Raw genomic sequence first — 20,753 nt, 5'->3', positions numbered from 1 at the left:
AGGGGCATTTTTTTCTTGCAGAGGGTGGTGAATGTCTGGAACAAACTGCCAGAGGTGGTAGTAGAGGTGGGTACAATTTTATCTTTTAAAAAGCATTTAGATAGTTAAATGGGTACAATGGGTGTTGAGGGATATGGGGCAAATGCGGGCAATTGGGATTAGTTTCGCGATTTTAAAAAAAGGGTGGTATGGACAAGTTGGGCCGAAGGGCCTGTTTCCATGCTGTAAACCTCTGAGTGTAATTGCTTTGAAATGTAGGACAATAGAGGCTTAACACAATGTTCGGAAGCTGTAATGCCATGTATTTCCCAAACATAACTGACTTTGCAAATTCAAAGCAATACTTCAGAAGATCTGTTACCAATTAAGCTGATGTATACTGTATAATGTAATTGTAAACTCTCTTTATCAGGTGGCGACAGACAAGGTTGCAGAGAAGTTGAGTTCTACTCTCTCATGGGTGAAGAGCACAGTGTCTCACACTGTCAGTCAAATGGCTAGTCAGGTGGCGAGCCCATCTGCTTCCCTGCACACTACATCTTCATCGACGACACTCTCCACGCCAGCACTTTCACCAGGGTCACCAGCCACACTCAGTCCTGATGACTTGGAGCTTCTTGCCAAGCTAGAAGAACAGAACAGGTGGGTTTTCCTCTGAAACATGAATGAAAGGTTTTATACAGAAAACTGAAGTAAGCTGATAGAATTTCACTCTTGTTATTTTTATGAAGGGTTATGGGGAGAGGGCGGGAAGGTGGAACTGAGCCACGACAGATCAGCCATGATCTTATTGAATGGCGGGGCAGGCTCGAAGGGCTAGATGGCCTACTCCTGCTCCTATTTCTTATGTTCTTATGTTCTTATGCTTCCCACTACTTTCATTTTCCTTTTTTAAACACACACCCAGTTTTGCCCACTGTGTCGAATATGAAAAAATTAGATCAGTGCATATAACATATTGGAGCAGCTGAATGTTTGCATGCACAGATTGCTCTCTCAGCAATGTACTGCAAAATATCTGGAAATGATGATGTTGGTAATGAATGTAGTTTACATGTCTTGTGTCCTTGGGGCACGTAGAATCTTAGCTTATTTCTATGTTTGGCTTGCAAATCCAACTGCAGGGTAGTCCTTTGCAAGAGAAGCCAAGTCTTTTGATTTGGCATTGGAGTTTCAAGAATACAAAGAATTGTTAGGAAATCAGAGGTAGCAATCTAGATTAATTTTCTGCCAAAAAATTGCCTGGCTCACAGCACGTGATATTGGAACTTTAATTGCTTGGTTATATCACAAAGGAATTTTGTAGTATTTTGTTTTTTTCATTCTTCTTCTTCAACCCCCCACCCCCACCTCCCACACTATTGGCACTCGGTTTTGAATCTTTAAAAAGTGGAAGTACTTTCTCCATAATGTGTCATGTGCAACCCATTCATAATTTTAAAGACATCAGTCAGGCCTACTCTGAATCTTTCCTTTTCCAAAGACAAAAGCCCCAACTTTTTGAGGCTTTCCCAATAGCTGTAATCTGCCTGTTCTGATACCATCCTTGTAAATTTTTTTTGCACTTTGTCTGGTGCTTGTATGTCCAGTTTATAGTACTGAGACCAGAACTGTGCACAGTACTTAACTTCATTACTTTTAAATTCTATAACCCTAGAAACAAATCCCAGTGCTCTTAATATTTGAATTGCTTTGCTGAGCTGTGGTAGTACTTTAACAATTTTATTATCTGTATCTCTAGGTCCTTATCCTCCTCTTCTCCATTCAGTTTATGTTTTATGGTCTTGATGTTTTTCCTTCCAAAGTATATCATTCTCACATTTATGTTCGTGAAAGTTTTTTTTGCCATCGAACCATGTTAGAGGCTAGATTAGACACTCCAGGTGTACTGTAAAGTTAACCTAGATGCCAACTTTTTAAAAATTTTGGCATTAGTGTGAAGAGAAGGTGTTTTGCTCCAGATGTAATTCTATTAACCCATTCGGAAGCTTTTATTAAAACAAACTTTATTTAACAATTAAAATATAACAAAAGAATGAACATTTCTTTTACCAATTAAAATACTTAAACATGACAAGGTACAATTCTTCACAGCTAGCTATCTCTATAGTTCCAATTTAAGCAATATCCCTATAGACACATATCCTTCTTCAGAATCAGCGAGCATAAAAAACATGTAGGCTAACTTGAGTGCTATGTTCCCAGCCTTTTAACCCCTCTGAACAGAGATAAAGAAAGACACCACCTGTATTCTGACTACCGAGCAGTAGCCGCCAGAGAGAGATCTATTTTTAAATAGTAGAATGTCAGAAAGAGACTTATGGCAGATCCAGGCCTCCGAATCCAGCTGCTAATGTCTGAAGATCTCCAGCAGCAGCTGAGCTTGTTTCTCTGTGAGCCTATCCCTGTCCAGTCACAAGATTTTTGCTGTCAATCAACCTAAACAAATTCTGCTCTGAAAAACCCCAGGAGAAAACACAAGAATAACAACACTGCATTAACCTAGACTAAAATGTTCCAACAATTAGTATTAGTTATTCTTCTGAGCATTAACCTGTGGGCTGCTGGTTATAGAGGGCACTGACTGCAAAAAAAAATTCTGCACAAGAAACATGACACACATGTTTCTTAAAAGCGCAGTATCATCACACCTGCAAGTTTTCTAATGACTTTGATTGTTGTATTCTTCCTAACTATTAAGAAACCCCCAATATGTGTGCATTCCTGCTTAAAAACTTCACATATTTATGTCTTCAATTCTGGACTGCCAGTTAGCTGTTAGCTTTACAGCTGATCCATTAACCTAGGTTGGTATCGTCTTTAAATTTTGATATAGAGCTAGTTATCCCTGTGTTACTAACACAAGAACTGGCGCTGATCCTCGAGAAACAATGATTTCTACCTTCTTCCAATATGGAAAACTTCCCTTTTGTCCCTTTTTAGCCAAATTAGCCAAATTACTGATGACAAAATGATGTGGAGAGAGAGTCTGGCATTGAGTTCATATTTATTCGTGGCAATTTAATGCTGTCCTAAAATTCTCGGAGAATATCCAATATTTGTAAAAAGTGAAGGGGAGGAGATTCATTTGTCTAAATTCCAGATGGAGGAACAGGTTTTATTTGCTTAAGCTAACTGGACTCTGATTGTTGACTTTCACACTGTGGATAAGCTGAAAGCTATGAACCTCACAAGGTAAGTTTTTATTTTCTCTACAAAGGATTTTACTTTTGAAGAAAACAGAAGGTAACTCATATCTGCCAAAATGTATGCTACAAACATAAATTCCAGCCAGTCGATCATGTTGACTGTCTTCCTTGTCTTTTTCTTAACGATCCAGCAGTTAATCTCACACGACTAATGCCCTTGAAGAAAAATGTAAATATAATTCCAAATACTGACAGAAGCTTAATCTACTTAATGGTTTGCGTTTTGTTTGCTCCCATATTATTTCTTCATTATCAATTTCTTCGTTATTTGGTCAGCAATCCTTCATTTTGTAATCAGTGTGTTTATTCTTTTACAAATCTATTGCTTTCACCTGTGTAAGATTTTTTGAACTTGTACACTTGTACTTGCTCACTTGAGTGAGCAATGAGATGGGGGGAGGTGGATATGCATAAGGCTAAGTTGGAAGAGTATCGGAAGAAAAGTCTGGGGACATATAACCGGCAGCCCAGAATTGAAGGTGTAAGTTTGAGATGTTTTTAACCAGAAATATTGGGGATTGACTTTAAAATTTGAGCTTGTTTATGAATGGTTTGTGTTGGGTTTGAAGCTGGGAGCAGTGAAGTGGGGAATTTAAGGCAGGGCAAGGGAGTGTGGGGGAAGGAAGTTACAGGACTGCATGACAGTGCCTTGGAATTAGATGTTTTGTATGTTGTACTCGCCTCGCAGTATATCTCCATTTAATGAGGTCTTCAGCATATTTTGAAGTGTTTGAACGATAGACCAGTTGTTTGATTCAGGACATTGGATTTTAGCTAGATAGAATTATGAGGCAAGGATGTTAGAATCATAGAATCTGCAGTGCAGAAGGAGGCCATTTGGTACATCGAACCTGCACTGACAATAATCCCACCCAGGTCCTATCCCCATAACACCATATATTCACCCTCCTAGTTCCCCTGACGCTAAGGAGCAATTTGTCATGGCCAGTCAACCTAACCCACACACCTTTTGGAGTGTGGGAGGAAACCAGAGCACCTGGAGAAAGCCCACGCAGACATGGGGAGAACATGCAAACTTCACACAGACAGTGACCTGAGGCTAGAACTGAACTCATGTCCCTGGCACCATGAGGCAGCAGTGTTTGCCACTGTGCCGCCCAGGCCTCAGTTTCACATCTCACCTGAAAGGCAACACTCCTTTGTACCAAATGAAATGCCAGCAAAGATTCAAAGATCTGATTTGTGTTGAGTTTCCTCCCAATATTGTTGCTTGTCACGAACATGTGCCACTCCACGATAGATGCATGATTTTATCGCAGTACAGGTTATGTGTGTTTTAAGAATTTGTCTAACCTTTTTAAGCTTGCAGTGTAAACTCAGTGTTTATCTCTGCAAATGATTAGCAACAAGTTTAAGTAAAACTGGCCAATTTCTGTTTTCCTGGCTAGTTGAAACTGTGGCTCAGAAAAATTGAGAATTGTATATTCAAGTAAAACTGCTTTTTAAAACATACATTAGTACATTTAATGAAACTTGAACAGTGCTGTATGATTCTATTTGCTTGCCTTAAATCTGAAGTTTCATGTTACGATGGTCAGTTTGGCCTGCATGCAAATTGAATGTTATGATTGCTGAGAAATTGATCAAGTGATACAAATTAAGGTAAAAACCTTAGCTGCAATGAGAGTTGATTAATTGCATTGTTTTCTGTGATCTGAACTGCAGCTTTTCGCAAATTCTGTGGATGGAGGGATCAAATCCCTTTTTTTAGGAAAGAAGGTAGTGCTGAGAAAAATATAAGTTGCTTATCCAAAGATTTATTCTAAGGGCAAGAATTCTGTTTTTAACATCACTCTGCAGAAAGGGTGAAGTGGGATTGTTCCACGTACCTCATCCTTAGTAAAAGACCAGATTTTTTTGCAAAAGCAACCTTCATTTGGCGCTATAAACTGTCTTTTGTATATGATAGGAAACCGTGTGAGAGCTCCCCCATGGCTCAGTACTGTAAGTAGTAGAGCCATACAGTTCAGAAAGGTCTGACGTATGATCCAGGCAATTTGATCTTGGATAACAGCATTACAGGCCAGCAAAAATTGTTCTGTCAGAGCTGAACTTGACTGTGGCAGAGACCTTGATCGAGTTGGTCTGTATCCCTGGATTAAGGTGGAAAAGACATCCAGGGTTCCTGCTGTTGATTGCAATCGGCAGACCTTTGCAAGAATTAAGTATTGCTGAAAAAAAGACTTTGTCTTGCACTCATCTCGACAATCACAAGACTACCAATGTCGGGGAAAACAACTTTAACTGTGTGCGAAATGAGTGCAGATTGGTTAGCATGTGGACTTATTGGTAGTGGCATTGCCATGGCGATTACATCAATTAATGGTGACTGACGGTTAACTGCCAAACATGGTTTGAAAATTTAAACCAGCAGCTTGACTCTGGTCAAGCTATTTTCTTGAATGAACCAGTGAATGGTTATCACTTACTCTGTTAGCTGAAACAGGCACAGTGTGCATACGTTTGGTTCATGAATGCCCCTTGGAGAAGGAAATCTTCCGTCCTTACCTAGTCCAGCTGACATGTGACACGAGAGCCACAGCAATGTGGTTGACTCTCAACTGCTCTCTGCAATGGCCAGCAAGCTCTCAGTTTCAAGGGCAGCTAGGGGTGGGCAATAAATGCTGGCCAGTCAGCTTGCGGCTTTTGCTACAAATAAACCTGTTTGGACTTTAAACTGGTGTTGTGGGATTTCTTTCTGTTTTAGTTCAGTCAACGATGCCCATGTCCCACAAATGAATTTTGAAAAAATGTTCTTTACGTCTGCAAAGAACAGGGCCCTGGCTGACAATCTTAAATTGGTTGTCAGCGTTACTTGTAGCAAATTGAGGATTATTTAGCAAGTTTTGTCCAACCACAAAATCACACCTAATGTTGGACACTATTTTCAGTTTTCCAAGCACAGATTGGTTTAAAGTTTATTTATCAGTGTCACAAATATTTAACACTGCAATGAAGTTACTGTAAAAATCCCCTAGTCACCACACTCTGGCGTCTGTTCGGGTACACTGAGGGTGAGTTTAGCATGGCCAGTGCATCTAACCAGTGCACCTTTTGGATGGTTGGTTATGGTCTGCCCCTTGCCCGTTGCAAATATGGAAAGGACATACTGTTTGATACAATCTGCCGATCGCTGGGATGTACTAGTACATAGCAGCACAAGTGGTATTTGCCACTTTCCATGAACCCAGAAAGACGTTCTGTCTGTCTGTCTAAGTGAGTTGTGTGATAGATGCGGGGGGATCTTGGTGCCTGAGTGCAGTAATCACCATAAATATACAGACATGGCAAGTAATTAGGAAAACTAATAGAAAGTTACCATTTATTGTGAGGGGAATTGATTATAAAAGCTGTGCTTCAGTTGTGCAGGGCACTGGTAAGACTACATGTGCAATATAATATACACAGTATTGGTCTCCTTATTAAAGGAGAGATGTAAGGAAGGTTTACTTACACTAATAGGCAGGTTTTTTAATCACACGTGGGATGTTGGTGTTGCTGGTTGGCCAGTATTTATTGATCATCCCTAGTTACCTGAGGGTTGTTGAAAGTCAACCACATCATTGTGGTTCTGAAATTCATGTATTCCAGACCAGGAAGATTTCCTTTCCTAAAGGTTGTTGGTGAACCAGATGGGTTTTTCTGTCAATAGACAATGGTTTCATTGTCACAGTAGATTCTTAATTCCAGATTTTTTTTTTTATTGAATTCAAATTCCACCGTCTGCCGTGGCAGGATTCGAACCCAGGCCCCCAGATGTTGTGAGTTTCTGGTTTAATAGTCTGGCGATAATACCACTAGGCCATCGCCTGTCCATATGTCTTATGAGGAGAAGTTGGACATGTTAGGTTTATATCCACTAGAATTTAGAAGAATAAGAGATGACTTGTTTGAAACCTTTTAAGATCCTGAGGGATATTGATAGGGTGGATGTGGAGAGCTGTTTCCTTTTGTCAGAGAATTGGGTTGCTCATTTAAGACAAAGGTGAAGAGAATTTTTTCTGTGGATCGTGAGTTTCTCCAACTCTCTTCTGAAAAGGTGGTGTGGATGCAGAGTCTTTGAATAATTTTAAGGCAGAGCTAGATTCAAATTCTTCATTAACAAGGGTGGTAAAGGGTAATTAAAGTAGGCAGGAATGTGGGGTTAAGAATCGTATCAGCCATGATTTTATTGAATGGTGGCGCTGAGTAGCCTTTGTTTCTCCTGGTTGATGTTTGTCTGAATAAGCATTTCCTACCTTTTTTCTCCAGAATAGGCTGGTTATATTTAAAGTTATGTACTAGAATTTGCCACCTGAAGAGAAATAAAATCTGTCTAACCAGAACTCATCCTTTTCAAAAGCCTAAACCACGCCCCCCCCCTTAATCCCCTTTTTCCAGGGAATAATAAGTGTACATTACATATCTCCACATAATCTAACCTTTGGAACTGCAGTAACGTTCTGGTGAAGTTGTGCTTCATTTCTTTTGAGGCCAGTGCATCTTTTGTAAGGAACAGGCACAATGCTCCTGGTGTGGTCTAACCAGGGTGTTGCATAACCAAAAACATCTCCCCATTATATTCTAGCCTTTGAGTTCATTGGCCGTTTCAATCTGCACGAATTTTGAGATTTTTTTTAAAAAGAATTTCCACTGTTCCTAGCATTTCATCCTTAAGCTAATAGTTTGATAATTGGTTTATGGTCAAGAAAGATGACACCATATTTGCCTGTATTGAAATGATCTATTATTAACTTAAAATCACAAAAAGAAGTGTATAGATTATGCTCCTGCCTGCACTAAGGTCACCACCAATCTTTGTGATGTCATCAAACATGGATACATTATTTTCTGTTATATAATCTAACTAATTAAAGATAGTGAATAGTCAAGGCCTCTAGCAGAGATCTTTGTGGGCTACCTTCTTCCAATCAAATTCATACCAATTATCTCTTCTCATTTCCAAACATTTTTGCTTTTAGCAGTATATAAGGTCATAGAATTCCTACATAAGAAGGAGGCTATTCATCCCATTGCACCTGCATTGATAACAATCCCACCCAGGCCCCAGCCCCATAACCTCATATTTACCCTACTAGTCCCTCTGACAGTAAGGGGCAATTTAACATGGCTGATCAACAATCTTTGAACTGAGAGAGGAAACTGGAGCACTGTAGGAAACCCATGCAGTCACGGGAAGAACATGCATGCAGGTGGTCATTCGACCAGAATTGATTCTGGGTCCCTGGCGCTGTGAGGCAGCATTGTTAATCCCAACACCCCCCCACCCCCAAAAAAATCCTGGATTGCTTATAACACTATCTTTGAAACGTACCTGCTTCCTTTAAACTGTCCCTTTAAACATCTGTTTTGTGGCAGCTACTGCTGTAAAAAGGGGAAGTGACTTCGCTCTGTGCCCCAATTAAGTTGTTGGCGCCAGATTTGGTTGAAAAAAAATCTCCACTTAATTGTTAGACTGGTGCTGGGTTTGAATGTTTTCCTTCTATTTCTGAGCTGCATAAAGTGAAAAATCAAACCAGAGAAATTGAAAGGAAATAGGAAAACTAGCACTTTACATATTACATTGAGGGGAAAAGATATTAGTTATTAATGTTTCATACATCCTGTTCATTCAGTGGTTTCATTTGATCTCTGCTTCAGGTTTGTGTTACAGATTGTGAAATCTATCCAGTGTCTGACCTGGCTTTGATTAAGCTATGTGATGAATATTAATGACTTAATGAAGTTCAGTCTTATTGCAACTAGTTTTGATGCATCTAGTCAGTTGCTCACTTAACTTGTGATAGCAAGGTAAAATGATGGCTCTTGTACAGCAGGCCACTTAAGTGCAAGTTCACCTGCTTGGATAATTATTGGTGGATTTAGTTTGAGTTTGTGTTATTCCACCTCCTGTCCTGTGTCATCCAAAGACAAGAGTGGGGATTTATTTGAATTGAGTAGAGAGAGTCTGACAGTTCTGTGATGTAGCTAACTGAAACTGCAGATATTTGGATTTTGGTTCAGTCATACTTTGAATCAACTGTGAAGCTGCTCCCTGACCTACAGTCAAATAGGTAATAGAACGGCTGATAGAACTGTATGCCAGCATGGGATACCACTGTTAAGAGGAGAGGGCATTCTCGAACTTTTGGGAGCATTACAGGAGCATTATAAAACAAAATATGACAGTAAGTCACATAGTCAGATGATCTAAAGCTTGGCCAAACAGGAAGTTTTTGAGGGTTTTTCAAGAGATGAAGGGATGGAGAAGTGGAATGAAGATACTCCAGAGTCTGAGGCCGATTCTGGAACAATTAAAATCAAAGATACTCGAGTCCAAAATTAGAGAAGTCAAAATATCTTGGAGGATTTATATTTAAAAACAACTCTAATTCTCTCATGATAGCTGGATATCATAGTGTTTCCCAGCCAGTTGACTTTTGAAATGTAGCAATCACCTTGGTAATGTTGGAATTGTTGTGGGGCTGTTGAAAGTTACAGAGAGGGGGAAGGATGAGGCCATGGAGGGATTTGAAAACAAGCATGAGGATTTTAATATCAGTGTTGTGTGGCTGCCATCTTCAGTCGGGCTGCGAGCGCTGGGGCAGCGGGTCAATAGCACATGATGTGAATTAAGATAGTGGTGATAGTGACCACAGTTCGGTTACGTTCACCTTAGTGATGGAAAGGGATAGGCATGAACCTCGGGTCAGTAGTTTTAGCTGGGGGAAGGGTAATTATGAGGCCATTAGGAGAGAATTAGGAAGCATTGGTTGGACTAGGAGATTACAGGGACTAGGAACGTCTGAAATGTGGAGTTTTTTCAAGGAGCAGCTACTGTGGGTCTGTGATAGGTATGTCCCTGTCAGGCAAGGAGGAATTGGTAGGGCTAGGGAACCGTGGTGCACAAAAAAAGTTGATTTGTTGGTTAGGAAGAAGAAGGAGGCTTATGTTCGGATGAGGCTTGAGGGCTCGGGTAGTGCAGTGGAAAGCTTTAGATTGGCTAGGAGGGAGTTGAAGAGGGAGTTAAGAAGGGCTAGAAGAGGGCATGAGATGACTTTGGCTGATAGGATTAAGGAGAATCCTAAGGCGTTCTATAGGTATGTCAAGAACAGAAGGTTGGTCAGGGCAAGATTAGGGCCAGTTACAGACAGTAGGGGGAAGTTGTGTGTGGAACCGGAAGAGATTGGAGAGGCATTGAACCATTATTTCTCTTCGGTGTTCACGCAGGACGATATGAATGTAGCTGAGGAGGTCACTGGGGTGAAGGGGTGTAAAATAGAAAGTATTGTAGTTGATACAGAGGATGTGTTGGATATTCTAGATGGGTTGAAAATAGATAAGTCCCCTGGTCCAGACGGGATTTACCCTAGGATTCTATGGGAGGCAAGAGAGGTGATTGCAGAGCCACTGGCTCTGATCTTCAGGTCGTCGTTGGTCTCTGGTATAGTACCGGAAGATTGGAGGACAGCGAATGTTGTCCCATTGTTTAAGAAGGGGAGCAGAGACTTCCCTGGGAATTATAGACCAGTGAGTCTTACTTCTGTAGTGGGCAAGGTTTTAGAAAGAATTATTAGGGATAGGATTTATAGTTATTTGGAGAGTAATGAATTGATTAGAGATAGTCAGCATGGTTTTGTAGCGGGAAGGTCGTGCCTTACTAACCTTATTGAGTTCTTTGAGAAGGTGACCAAAGAGGTGGATAGGGGTAAGGCAGTAGATGTGGCATATATGGATTTTAGTAAGGCGTTTGATAAGGTTCACCATGGTATGCTTCTGCAGAAAATGCAGATGTATGGGATTGGTGGTAATTTAGGTACTTGGATCAGGAATTGGTTAGCAGATAGGAGACAGAGGGTGGTGGTTGATGGTAATTATTCATCATGGAGTTCGGTTACGAGTGGTGTGCCTCAGGGATCTGTTTTGGGGCCACTGCTGTTTGTAATCTTTATTAATGATCTGGATGAGGGTATAGTTGGGTGGATTAGTAAGTTTGCTGATGACACCAAAGTCGGAGGTGTGGTAGATTGTGAGGAAGGGTGTCGAAGTTTGCAGGGTGACTTGGACAGGTTGCAGAGCTGGGCCGCGAGGTGGCGGATGGAGTTTAATGCGGAGAAGTGTGAGGTAATCCATTTCGGTAGGAATAACATATGTGTTGAGTATAGGGCTAATGGGAGGACTTTGAATAGAGTGGAGGAGCAGAGGGATCTAGGTGTATGTGTACATAGATCCCTGAAAGTTGGGAATCAAGTAGATAAGGTTGTTAAGAAGGCATACGGTGTCTTGGCGTTTATTGGTAGGGGGATTGAATTTAGGAGTCGCAGCGTCATGTTGCAACTGTACACAACTCTGGTGCGGCCGCACTTGGAGTACTGTGTGCAGTTCTGGTCCCCACATTACAGGAAGGATGTGGAGGCTTTGGAGAGGGTGCAGAGGAGGTTTACCAGGATGTTGCCTGGTATGCAGGGGAGGTCCTATGAGGAGAGACTGAGGGATTTGGGGTTGTTTTCACTGGAAAGAAGGCGGCTAAGAGGGGATCTTATAGAAACATATAAGATGATTAGAGGTTTAGATAGGGTGGATGGTGATAGCCTGTTTCCTCGGATGGAGAAATCTAGCACGAGGGGGCATGGCTTTAAATTAAGGGGGGGTAGTTATAGGACGGATGTCAGGGGCAGGTTCTTTACCCAGAGGGTGGTGAGGGACTGGAATGCCCTGCCTGCTGCAGTTGTAAATGCGCCTAGTTTGGGGGCGTTTAAGAGATTGGTGGATAGGTTTATGGACGAAAAGGGATTGGTTTAGATTAGTGGGTCAATGTTTTTTTTTAAAAATAAGACTGGTCGGCGCAACATTGTGGGCCGAAGGGCCTGTTCCGCGCTGTAATGTTCTATGTTCTATGTTCTATGTTCTAAGATATATGTGCAGCAGAGTTTGGGTAGTCTCATATTGGAGGAGAGTTGAATGTTGGTGATCAGACAGGAATGCATTGGAATAATCAAATTCAGAGGTGATAAAGGCACGGATAAGGGTTTCACAGTAGACGTGCTGCAACTGGGGTAAAATCAGACCATATTGCGAAGAAACCAAGTGGCGATGTGACAATTATTTGTTCAAAGGCTTATCTCAAGGCCAAATTTGACACCAAGGTTGTGAACAGCCTGGCTGAATTTTATATTGAAAGAGATGGAGTCATTGGCTCGGAAACGGAGTTTGGAGCAAGGAGCAAAAACAATGGTTTTGGTCTGCCAATATTTAATCGGAATAAATATTTGTTCATTACCGGATGTCGGGCAACCAGTTCAATAAGCAGCATTGAAGCAGTTGAAAGAGATGATGCGAGTGAGGGTGTCAACGTACAATGAAAAACAAATAGCATACTTTCAGCTCATGTTGATAAAGGGCTCATGAGAAAAGGGGATATGGCCATGATCCTGGGGGATATCAGTGGTAACTGTGCAGAAGCAGGAAGCAAAACCACAACAAGTGACATTCTGGCTATGTTTAGAATCAGGTGAGATCAGTCCCAACCAGCTATTTAAAATTTAAAAACTGCATTGTTTATCTTCCACACCAGGACCTTACTGTCCTATTAAGGATCGAGAGACCGACAAGCAGTCTTGATTATGCTGACTGCTTTTCTGAGGCAGTGGGAAGTGTAGACAGTATGAGTGAATGGGAAGCTAGTTTGCGTGATGGACTGGGCTTCGTTCATGACCTTTTGTAGTTCCTTATAGTCATGGGCAGAGCACAAGCCATACGAAGCTGTGATGCAGCTAAAAAGAATGCTTCCTATGGTGTGTCTGTAAAAGTTGATGAGAGTCATAGTGGAATTGCCAAATTTCCTTAGCCCCCTTCGAAAGTAGAGGCATTGAGCTTTCTTAACTATAGTATCAACATGGGGGACCAGGACGGATTGTTGGTGATCTGGTCACCTAAAAAGTTTGAAGCTCTCAACCATTTCTACGTTGTCCTTGTTGATGTAGAAGGGACGTGTTCTCCTTCATTATACTTCCTTAAGTCAATGGTGATCTCCTTTTGTTTTGTTGACATTGAGGGAGAGATTATTGTCATTGTACCAGTTCACCAGATTCTCTATCTTATTCCTGCACCCTGTCTCGTTGTTTGAGATCCTACAGTGGTGTCATCAGCAAACTTGAAAATCGAACTGGAGGGGAATTTGGCCACATTCATAGTTGTTTAAGGAGTATAGAAAGGGGCTGAGGACACAGCCCCTGAGGACAGATCCAAGAAGTAGCAACGTGGGTGAAGTGTGGCATTAGCTGTGGGATAATTGAAAAATAATTATGCTTGTAAAAAAACTTACAAGTTCCTAGATGTAACAATGGTGTGACACACTAAATATGACAAACAAGAAATGGTATGGAATTGTGTTGCTACTCAGCATGGACTAATTGACCACAGCACAAGAACAAAGCAGCTATGTGTGTCTGACCTCCACTGTTGCTGCCCTTGCTGATTTTTATGAGTGATAATACAGTCATCAAAAATAATTTCCTCTTGCCTACTTTGCTTATTCCCTTTTTATTTCAGACTCGGCAGTTTATTATTTCCCTGTTTGTGCGTGCACATGTGTTAAATATAGATGTGTATTTTTTAACATATATATTTGTGAAACAGTATCTGATCAAAACATTCTTCCTGTGAAACAAGAGTTAAGAACAACTTGCCAAGACTATTTAATGCATTGAAGCCTATCTTTCCAGTACCCTAACCTGTCAACGTATTGTCCTAAGAAGGGTGGCACAGTGACACAGTGGTTTGCACTGCTGCCTCACAGCGCCAAGGACCCGGGTTCAATTCCCAGCTTGGGTCACTGTGTGGAGTTTGCATGTTCCCCCTGTGTCTGTGTGAATTTACTCCGGGTGCTCCAGTTTCCTCCCACAATCCAAAGAATGAATTGGCCATGCTAAATTCTCCCTCAGCACACCTGAACAGGTGCCAGAGTGTGGTGATTAGAGGATTTTCACAGTAACTTAATTGCAGTGTGAATGTAAGCCTACTTGTGACACTAATAAATAAACTTTACAAGATGAAAGCAAATTATTGCAGACACTGGAATTTGAAACAAAATTCAGGAAAATCTCAACAGGTCTGACAGCATCTGCGGAGAGAGAACTGAGTCAATGCTTTGAGTCAGGAGGACCCTTTGCCAGAGCTGAAGACAATAGAAAATAGGATGAGATTTATTCTGTTGTGGTGAGGAGGCGGGGATGCTGTGGGAACTGGGTACGGAGCCCACAGTAGGTGGAGATGGAAAGATTGACAAAGATGTCATAGACAAAAGGAATGTAAATAGTGATGATTATGGCCAAGAAGGCTGCTGATAGCGACACATTAAAGAATCAAATTGTTTAAATGGCTGAACAAAGGTGAGCACTGTGTAAAAGGACAACCTGAAACTAACCAAGTGGGGGCAGGGAAGACAGTGGTAAGGGAAAAAGATCGAAAACGAGATTTGAAAAAAATTGGAAAATGAACCAATGGATGAAATGAAAATAAATGTCTGTGGGAAACTGAGCATGAAGACTTGATAATTTCCAAATAACATTACCTTTCCTGTGAAAGTTGCATCAGAAAATGTTCAAGTCCTTGCTAGTAGAGTTCTGAGGTGGCCAGGTACTGCTGAAACTTCAGACAGTACAAGATTCATGAAGCCAGTATCTCAGTTCAAAGATGTAACTTTACTTAACCAGCTAGGAGAATTCATCAAAGTGTCATGCAGCCCTGAGATAGGGCAACTAGATCTCTCCACTGAGTTCTGACGTATATAATTCAAAACAAATCAATTAATCCTCCTTTCATTCACTTTAAATCAGTCATCTTTAATATACATATATCAACAATAATACCTGTCATATACTGAAGCTGATTGCAACTTGCCCTCTGGTATAGTGGCATTCCTTCGAATCTGAAGTCTGACTCCACTTCCTGTGTTGCCTAGTAACTTCAGATGCTCGCTCAAAATTCAAATGAATGCTCCCATGGGTTCCTGTTATAGGTCACTGCCAAACCAGATTAACACGTGACTCCGTTTCTGGGCATGCATTTATCTTGTCTGGACAATGAATAAACCCCACTCATGAAATATGATTAAATGTTCTCACCATCTGAAACTTTACTGATAAATCTTGCACATTCTCAAGGTCTAAACATTCTCTTCAAATGTGGCTTTTCCCTAATGCCTTTTACCATGATGCTTCGCAGCATATTGTTCATTGCTGAAGTGAACTATGTACCTTAATGTATTAATACATTCAAAATATCAGCATCTGTGTTTTAAAATTAAAATCGCTTGTTTAAATCTCTTACTGTATCTCTTGTTAGCTTATAAGCTTGTTGTAAAAGTCGTTTAACTAAATGCTGGTAGTTCTGTCAGTGCCCTAATATCTAGTGATGATGTGGAGATGTTGGTGTTGGACTGGGATGGGCACAGTAAGAAGTCTCAACACCAGGTTAAAGTCCAACAGGTTTATTTGGTATCACGAGCTTTCAGAACATTGCCCCTGCCCTCATCAGGTAAGAAGTTGAGACGACTTGATGTGTAGTGGTTTAAAAATCTTAGTAACCTGTTTTGACTTCCTGAGACAAAGTAATAATTGTATCCTGAAGGTTCCAAGGAAGATTATGGGTGGCATGATGGTTAGCACTGTTACCTCACAGCACCAGGGACCCGGGTTCAATTCTGGCCTCTGATCACTGTCTGTGTGGAATCTGCACATTCTCCCCACATCAGCATGAGTTTCCTCCAGGTGTTCCAGTTTCCTCCCACAATCCAAAGATCTGTGGGTTAGGCTGATTTGCCATGCTAAATTTACCCTGGTGTCAGGGAGATGAGTAGGATAAATATGAGGGGTTGCGTGAATATGGCCTGGGTGGCAAAGTGGCTGGTGCAAACTTGATGGGCCAAATGGCCTCCTGTGGCACTGTTGGGATCCTATGATTTAAGAGTCATAATCAATACAGAACATTAATTCTTTCTGTCTTCTCGATGCTGCCAGACCTGCTGAGCTTTTCCACAACTTTGTTTTTATGATAATAGATTGTACTTAATGATTTCATGTTAGTGTTTGGACCATTCTGTTATCAAAAATGCATAGGAAGGTGGTCCCTGGAACTCCCCAAATTGTTCTGAATAGCGGATCTTACTGACAAAGTGCCGTGTTATGAACCACCATGTTTAAAAATGTGCTTATTAGGATCTGAGGCAAAGCAGTAAATATTCCGAGTCCTTATGAATCTCCTTTAATATTCTTCTGGCCAAATGACTGTGGGTTGCATCCATTCTGGACCAAGTATAACAAAATAAAACAAAGGCAATGAAGCCCAAATCAATTTCAATAGGTCAAGTTAAGCATTCCAACTTGATCTCTAGTCTGTGATGCGAAATAGTTTTACCAGGGTTTTCGGCACTGCTCAAGGAGCTGAGTAAGACCAAGTATTTTCCTTTGATTTATAAGACCAAGTGTAGAAGTATTTTTATGGCAACATGAATTGCTGCAAAATTGGCATTCCAACGCTAAACTTTTTATTGCCTTTTTTAATGCAACTTCCTGTATTGGTTTACTTTTTTCCACATCCCCTGGTTTGTTGCCACCATCCATGCCAGTAAGTGTGAAGCTAAGGCCTGCTACTCTGGGACATCATTGACCATCCTGATGTCTTAAAAGCTAAAAGTTGATTTGATGACCAAAAACCTGATCCTTTGCAAAAGTAAAGTGAAAGGTTAATAAATTGAAAAATGCAGAAGTGACAAAATGGGTGCTTTTCCATTGTATTTATTCATCTTGCATTTTGATAGCTTAATTCATTTTCACTTGGCTTTCATTTAGAAGTTTAAATGTTTTTGGTGCAGGCTTTTGGAGACTGATAGTAAGTCTTTGAAATCTGTAAATGGGTCCCGTCGAAATAGTGGCTCTTCCCTGGTATCCAGTTCTTCTGCTTCAAGTAACCTCAGCCACCTGGAAGAAGATTCCTGGATTCTCTGGGGAAGAATTGTGAATGAGTGGGATGATGTACGGAAAAAGAAAGAGAAACAGATGAGGGTAAGGACCACAAATCAGTGTTTTGCCATTTTCCTTGATGTTTAAAATGCTAAGACAGAAAATCTATTCAGTCACTTAATGATGTTTTTGAAGGGAACCCTGTTTTAGCTGTAAATTGTTTATCAATACAGCAAATGTTTACTGCACTTTTGAAACATCACTGTTCCAGTTTATAGGACACTACCATTGACTTTGGACAGGCACCACTTCCCTTTGATTTATAAGTTCTATTGAATTATACATTGTGTTTCATGTCAACATTTTCACTGATTTTGATTTATTATTGCCATATGTATACAGTGTTGTTTCTTGTACGCTATACAGACAAGCATACCATTCTTAGAGAAGGAAATGAGAGAGTGCAGAATGTAGTGTTAGGCATAGCTAGGAAGTAGAGAAAGATCAACTTAATGTGAAGTAGGTCCATTCAAGTATGATGGCAGCAGGGAAGAAGCTATTCTTGAGTTGGTTGGTCTGTGACCTCAGACTTTTCCATCTTTTTCCCGACAGAAGAGATGGAAGAGAGTATGTCTGGGGTGTGTGGGGTCCTGAATCATACTCGCTGCTTTTCTGAGGCAGCGGAAAGTGTAGACAGAGCCAATGGATGGGAAGCTGGTGTGTGTGATGAACTGGGCTTCATTCATGACCCTTTGGCCTTGGAGAGCAGGAGCCATACCAAGTGATAGAACCAGAAAGAATGCTTTCTATGGTGCATCTGTAAAAGTTGGCGAGAGTCATAGTTGACATATCAAATTTCCTTGGTCTTCTGAGAAAGTAGAAGCGTTGGTGGGCTTTCTTAACTATAGTTGGGGGACCAGGACAGATTGTTGGTGATCTGATAAAGCAAACATTTCACCTTGCATTAGATACTCTGGTATGGAGGAATTGGCATACATACAGATATGCATTAGTGTATGCAACCTTAATACTTAAAACTAAGACAGTCTGTGATGGGCAGCAGAGTAGATTGATGGAAGTTGCAGTACAAATGTAGTCACAAAGCAGAAAAACATGTTTCCCTCCTTTGACTGTGCTGTATGGTGTAAATTTCCCAATGTGTTTATACAATGACATAAGGTAAACATAACTGTACCTTTACTAAGAGTTAATAAGTAAACACAGGGAGTCCCTGCATTTCTGCTAATGAAGGAGCTGAGTTTCCATTTCACAGCCAAGTCCAATCTACTGGGAGCCAGCCTAAAAAGACATTGTTCAGCTTAAACAGAAGGGAAACAACTAGACAATGCAAGAGATGTAACATTAGCTGCAGTTTGATTGTCAGCTTGGAGTATCGAACGAGCTGCAAACTCAAAACCCATTTCTTGGAGGTGTTATAAACTGGCTTTCAACTTCATCCATGTCAGTAGAAAGTTAATATTATTGCCTCCTCACCCTAATTACCCTAAATTCATTCATGGGATGCAATCATCGCTGGCTGACCAGCATTTATTGCCCATCCCTAGTTACCAGAGGGCAATTGAGAGTTAACCACATTGCTGTGACTTTGGAGTCACATACAGGCCAGACCAGGTAAAGACAGCAGTTCTCCTTCCTCAAAGGACATTGGTGAACTAGATGGGTTTTTCTGACAATTTAGGATAGTTTCATGGTCAGGTGGAGGTAAATCACTGCAACGCATGCGGTAACCTACAGGGCCTTGGGCCGGGTGCTCGAAGGCAAAATTAGAATGAGTGGCTAGTTTTTCTTTTGCAGCCACCACCAAAGCAATGAGCTGAATGGCTGTGACTTTTCTATGGTTTCTATGTGGTGTTTGACTTATCCACATAGTGCTAAGGGAAGGGGCTCCAGGATTTTGAGTCAGTAACAATGAAAGAATATTAATATATTTCACATGTTTTAGTAACTTTGAGTTACCAATAGTTTTAGCTTTTTAATGAACTGTTTAAATAAAAGCCAAATCACAGCTGACAATAGGACAGTTTTTGAAATGCATCTGTCATTGTAGCCCTCCCAACTACATTGTGATAGTGAACTTGACTCTGATTCAAACATTGGTGCAGTTGATTTAATTATCTTACGCTGTTGGCTGGAATAATAGACCTCATTTTTATTAAGTCAAAACTTAAGATGGTGAAATGGACACTTGGATCTGGACATCACATTGAATTGACAATTAAAAGGCAGCATTTTGTTTAAGGAACAACTCTCATTTGTTTATATCATAAAGTTGCCATAGTCCCAGATGATCATAGGCTGCTTGAAGTGATTGGTGGTAATATAATCTGAGGATCACCACACGTCAGGCAAGGGGTAAGGTTAAGAAGGCAGGGCCTTCACGAATAACCTCAACCAGTACGGAAATTGAACCTGCAATGTTGGCAATGCTCTGCATCACAAACCAACTGTACAACGAGCTGAGCTAACCGACTGTCCAAATAGTGCTGTTGTTTGTATGCTTAGTATTTGCTTTAAAGTGTTTATTCAATTTTGATTACCAAAGTTATCGTTATCACATGGCTGAGATTCATGAAAATTGTCACAATGACTTGATATTGCTGTTGCTATTATATGCTCTTCTGTATCACTTTTGGTACATGAGTGTTCCAAAGCATGTTGGAACAATAGAACTTCAGTCACTGTCAAGTAGCAATCCATGTGGGCACAGACAGTAAATTATTAAATGGCTAGATAAGTAAAAAGGTTGGTCAGGACACTAGAAGAACTGCCTGCTTTTCTTTCAAATATCTAGACTGAATAAGTCGACAGGATTGTTGTTTTAATCTTTCTTCTCTCGGATTGCACTTCTGACTGGCTAGAACATGTGCTCAGGCCTATAATAGGGCTTGAATCTATAACTTTCTGTCTCAGAATTGAGTGTACTAACAACCTAGTTGAGATGGTAGAAAGAAGAAAATTGATACGTTCGCTCTTGGGAATCTGTTGATGTCGAGCCAACTGCTGGTGGGGCCTAAGAGTTATACAGTCTGACTTGCTGTCCTGTAGGTGAATTACTATATAAATATTTAGTGATTGTGCTTCGCATTGTTTAAAAATTGAATTAGGATTCAGAGATGAAGTTACTTGGCTAAAATTTTGAATATTTAACATTTTGAATATCTTTCAAGATGATAGTTTCTCCATTTTTGCTTTACGTCCTCGTGCTTTGTATTGACATGCCCATAGTCTTTCAGCTAAGGTTATAAAGAGCACCCACAGTTGGACACACAGGCAAGTATGCTTTAGCGTATGTGGATCTTTACCTGCCCAGAGAGCATTGCAGCTGTCAATATACTGCTGCTTCTGCACCACTTTTTTGAAGTTTGTTTATTTGTCACATTAACACTGCAATGAAATTCAGTGAAAGTCCCCTAATTGCCACATTCCTGTGCCAATTCGGGTACACTGAGGGAGAATTTAGCATAGCAAATGCACCTAACCAGCACATCTTTTGGATTGTGGGAAGAAACTGGAACAGCCGGAGGAAACCCACACCGATGCGGGGAGAACATGCAGACTCCAC

The 20,753-nt window shown here is 40.8% G+C and overlaps 1 protein-coding gene across 9 annotated transcripts in view; it reads left to right on the top strand.

Moving 5' to 3' along the window:
• LOC145347607 (ecotropic viral integration site 5 protein homolog) overlaps positions 1-20,753 on the top strand; it is a 230,399-nt gene that overhangs the window by 45,778 nt on the left and 163,868 nt on the right. For 7 of the 9 annotated variants that reach the window (XM_080195216.1, XM_080195215.1, XM_080195218.1 and 4 more), the window contains exons 2-3: positions 413-642; positions 17,083-17,272. In XM_080195216.1, the coding sequence (XP_080051342.1) occupies positions 494-642; positions 17,083-17,272 (339 nt within the window). In that variant the 5' untranslated portion in view covers positions 413-493. Of the gene's footprint in view, positions 1-412; positions 643-17,082; positions 17,273-20,753 lie in introns of those variants that run through there. The other 2 variants (XM_080195223.1, XM_080195222.1) reach the window with 2 other exon arrangements.

This window comes from Carcharhinus amblyrhynchos, chromosome 9 (genome assembly GCF_965287045.1).
Source record: "Carcharhinus amblyrhynchos chromosome 9, sCarAmb.v2.hapA, whole genome shotgun sequence".
In the NCBI taxonomy this organism is placed as follows: Eukaryota; Metazoa; Chordata; class Chondrichthyes; order Carcharhiniformes; family Carcharhinidae; genus Carcharhinus; species Carcharhinus amblyrhynchos.
The sequence above is the reverse complement of the archived record's forward strand: the minus strand, read 5'-3'. Positions and strand labels throughout refer to the sequence as shown.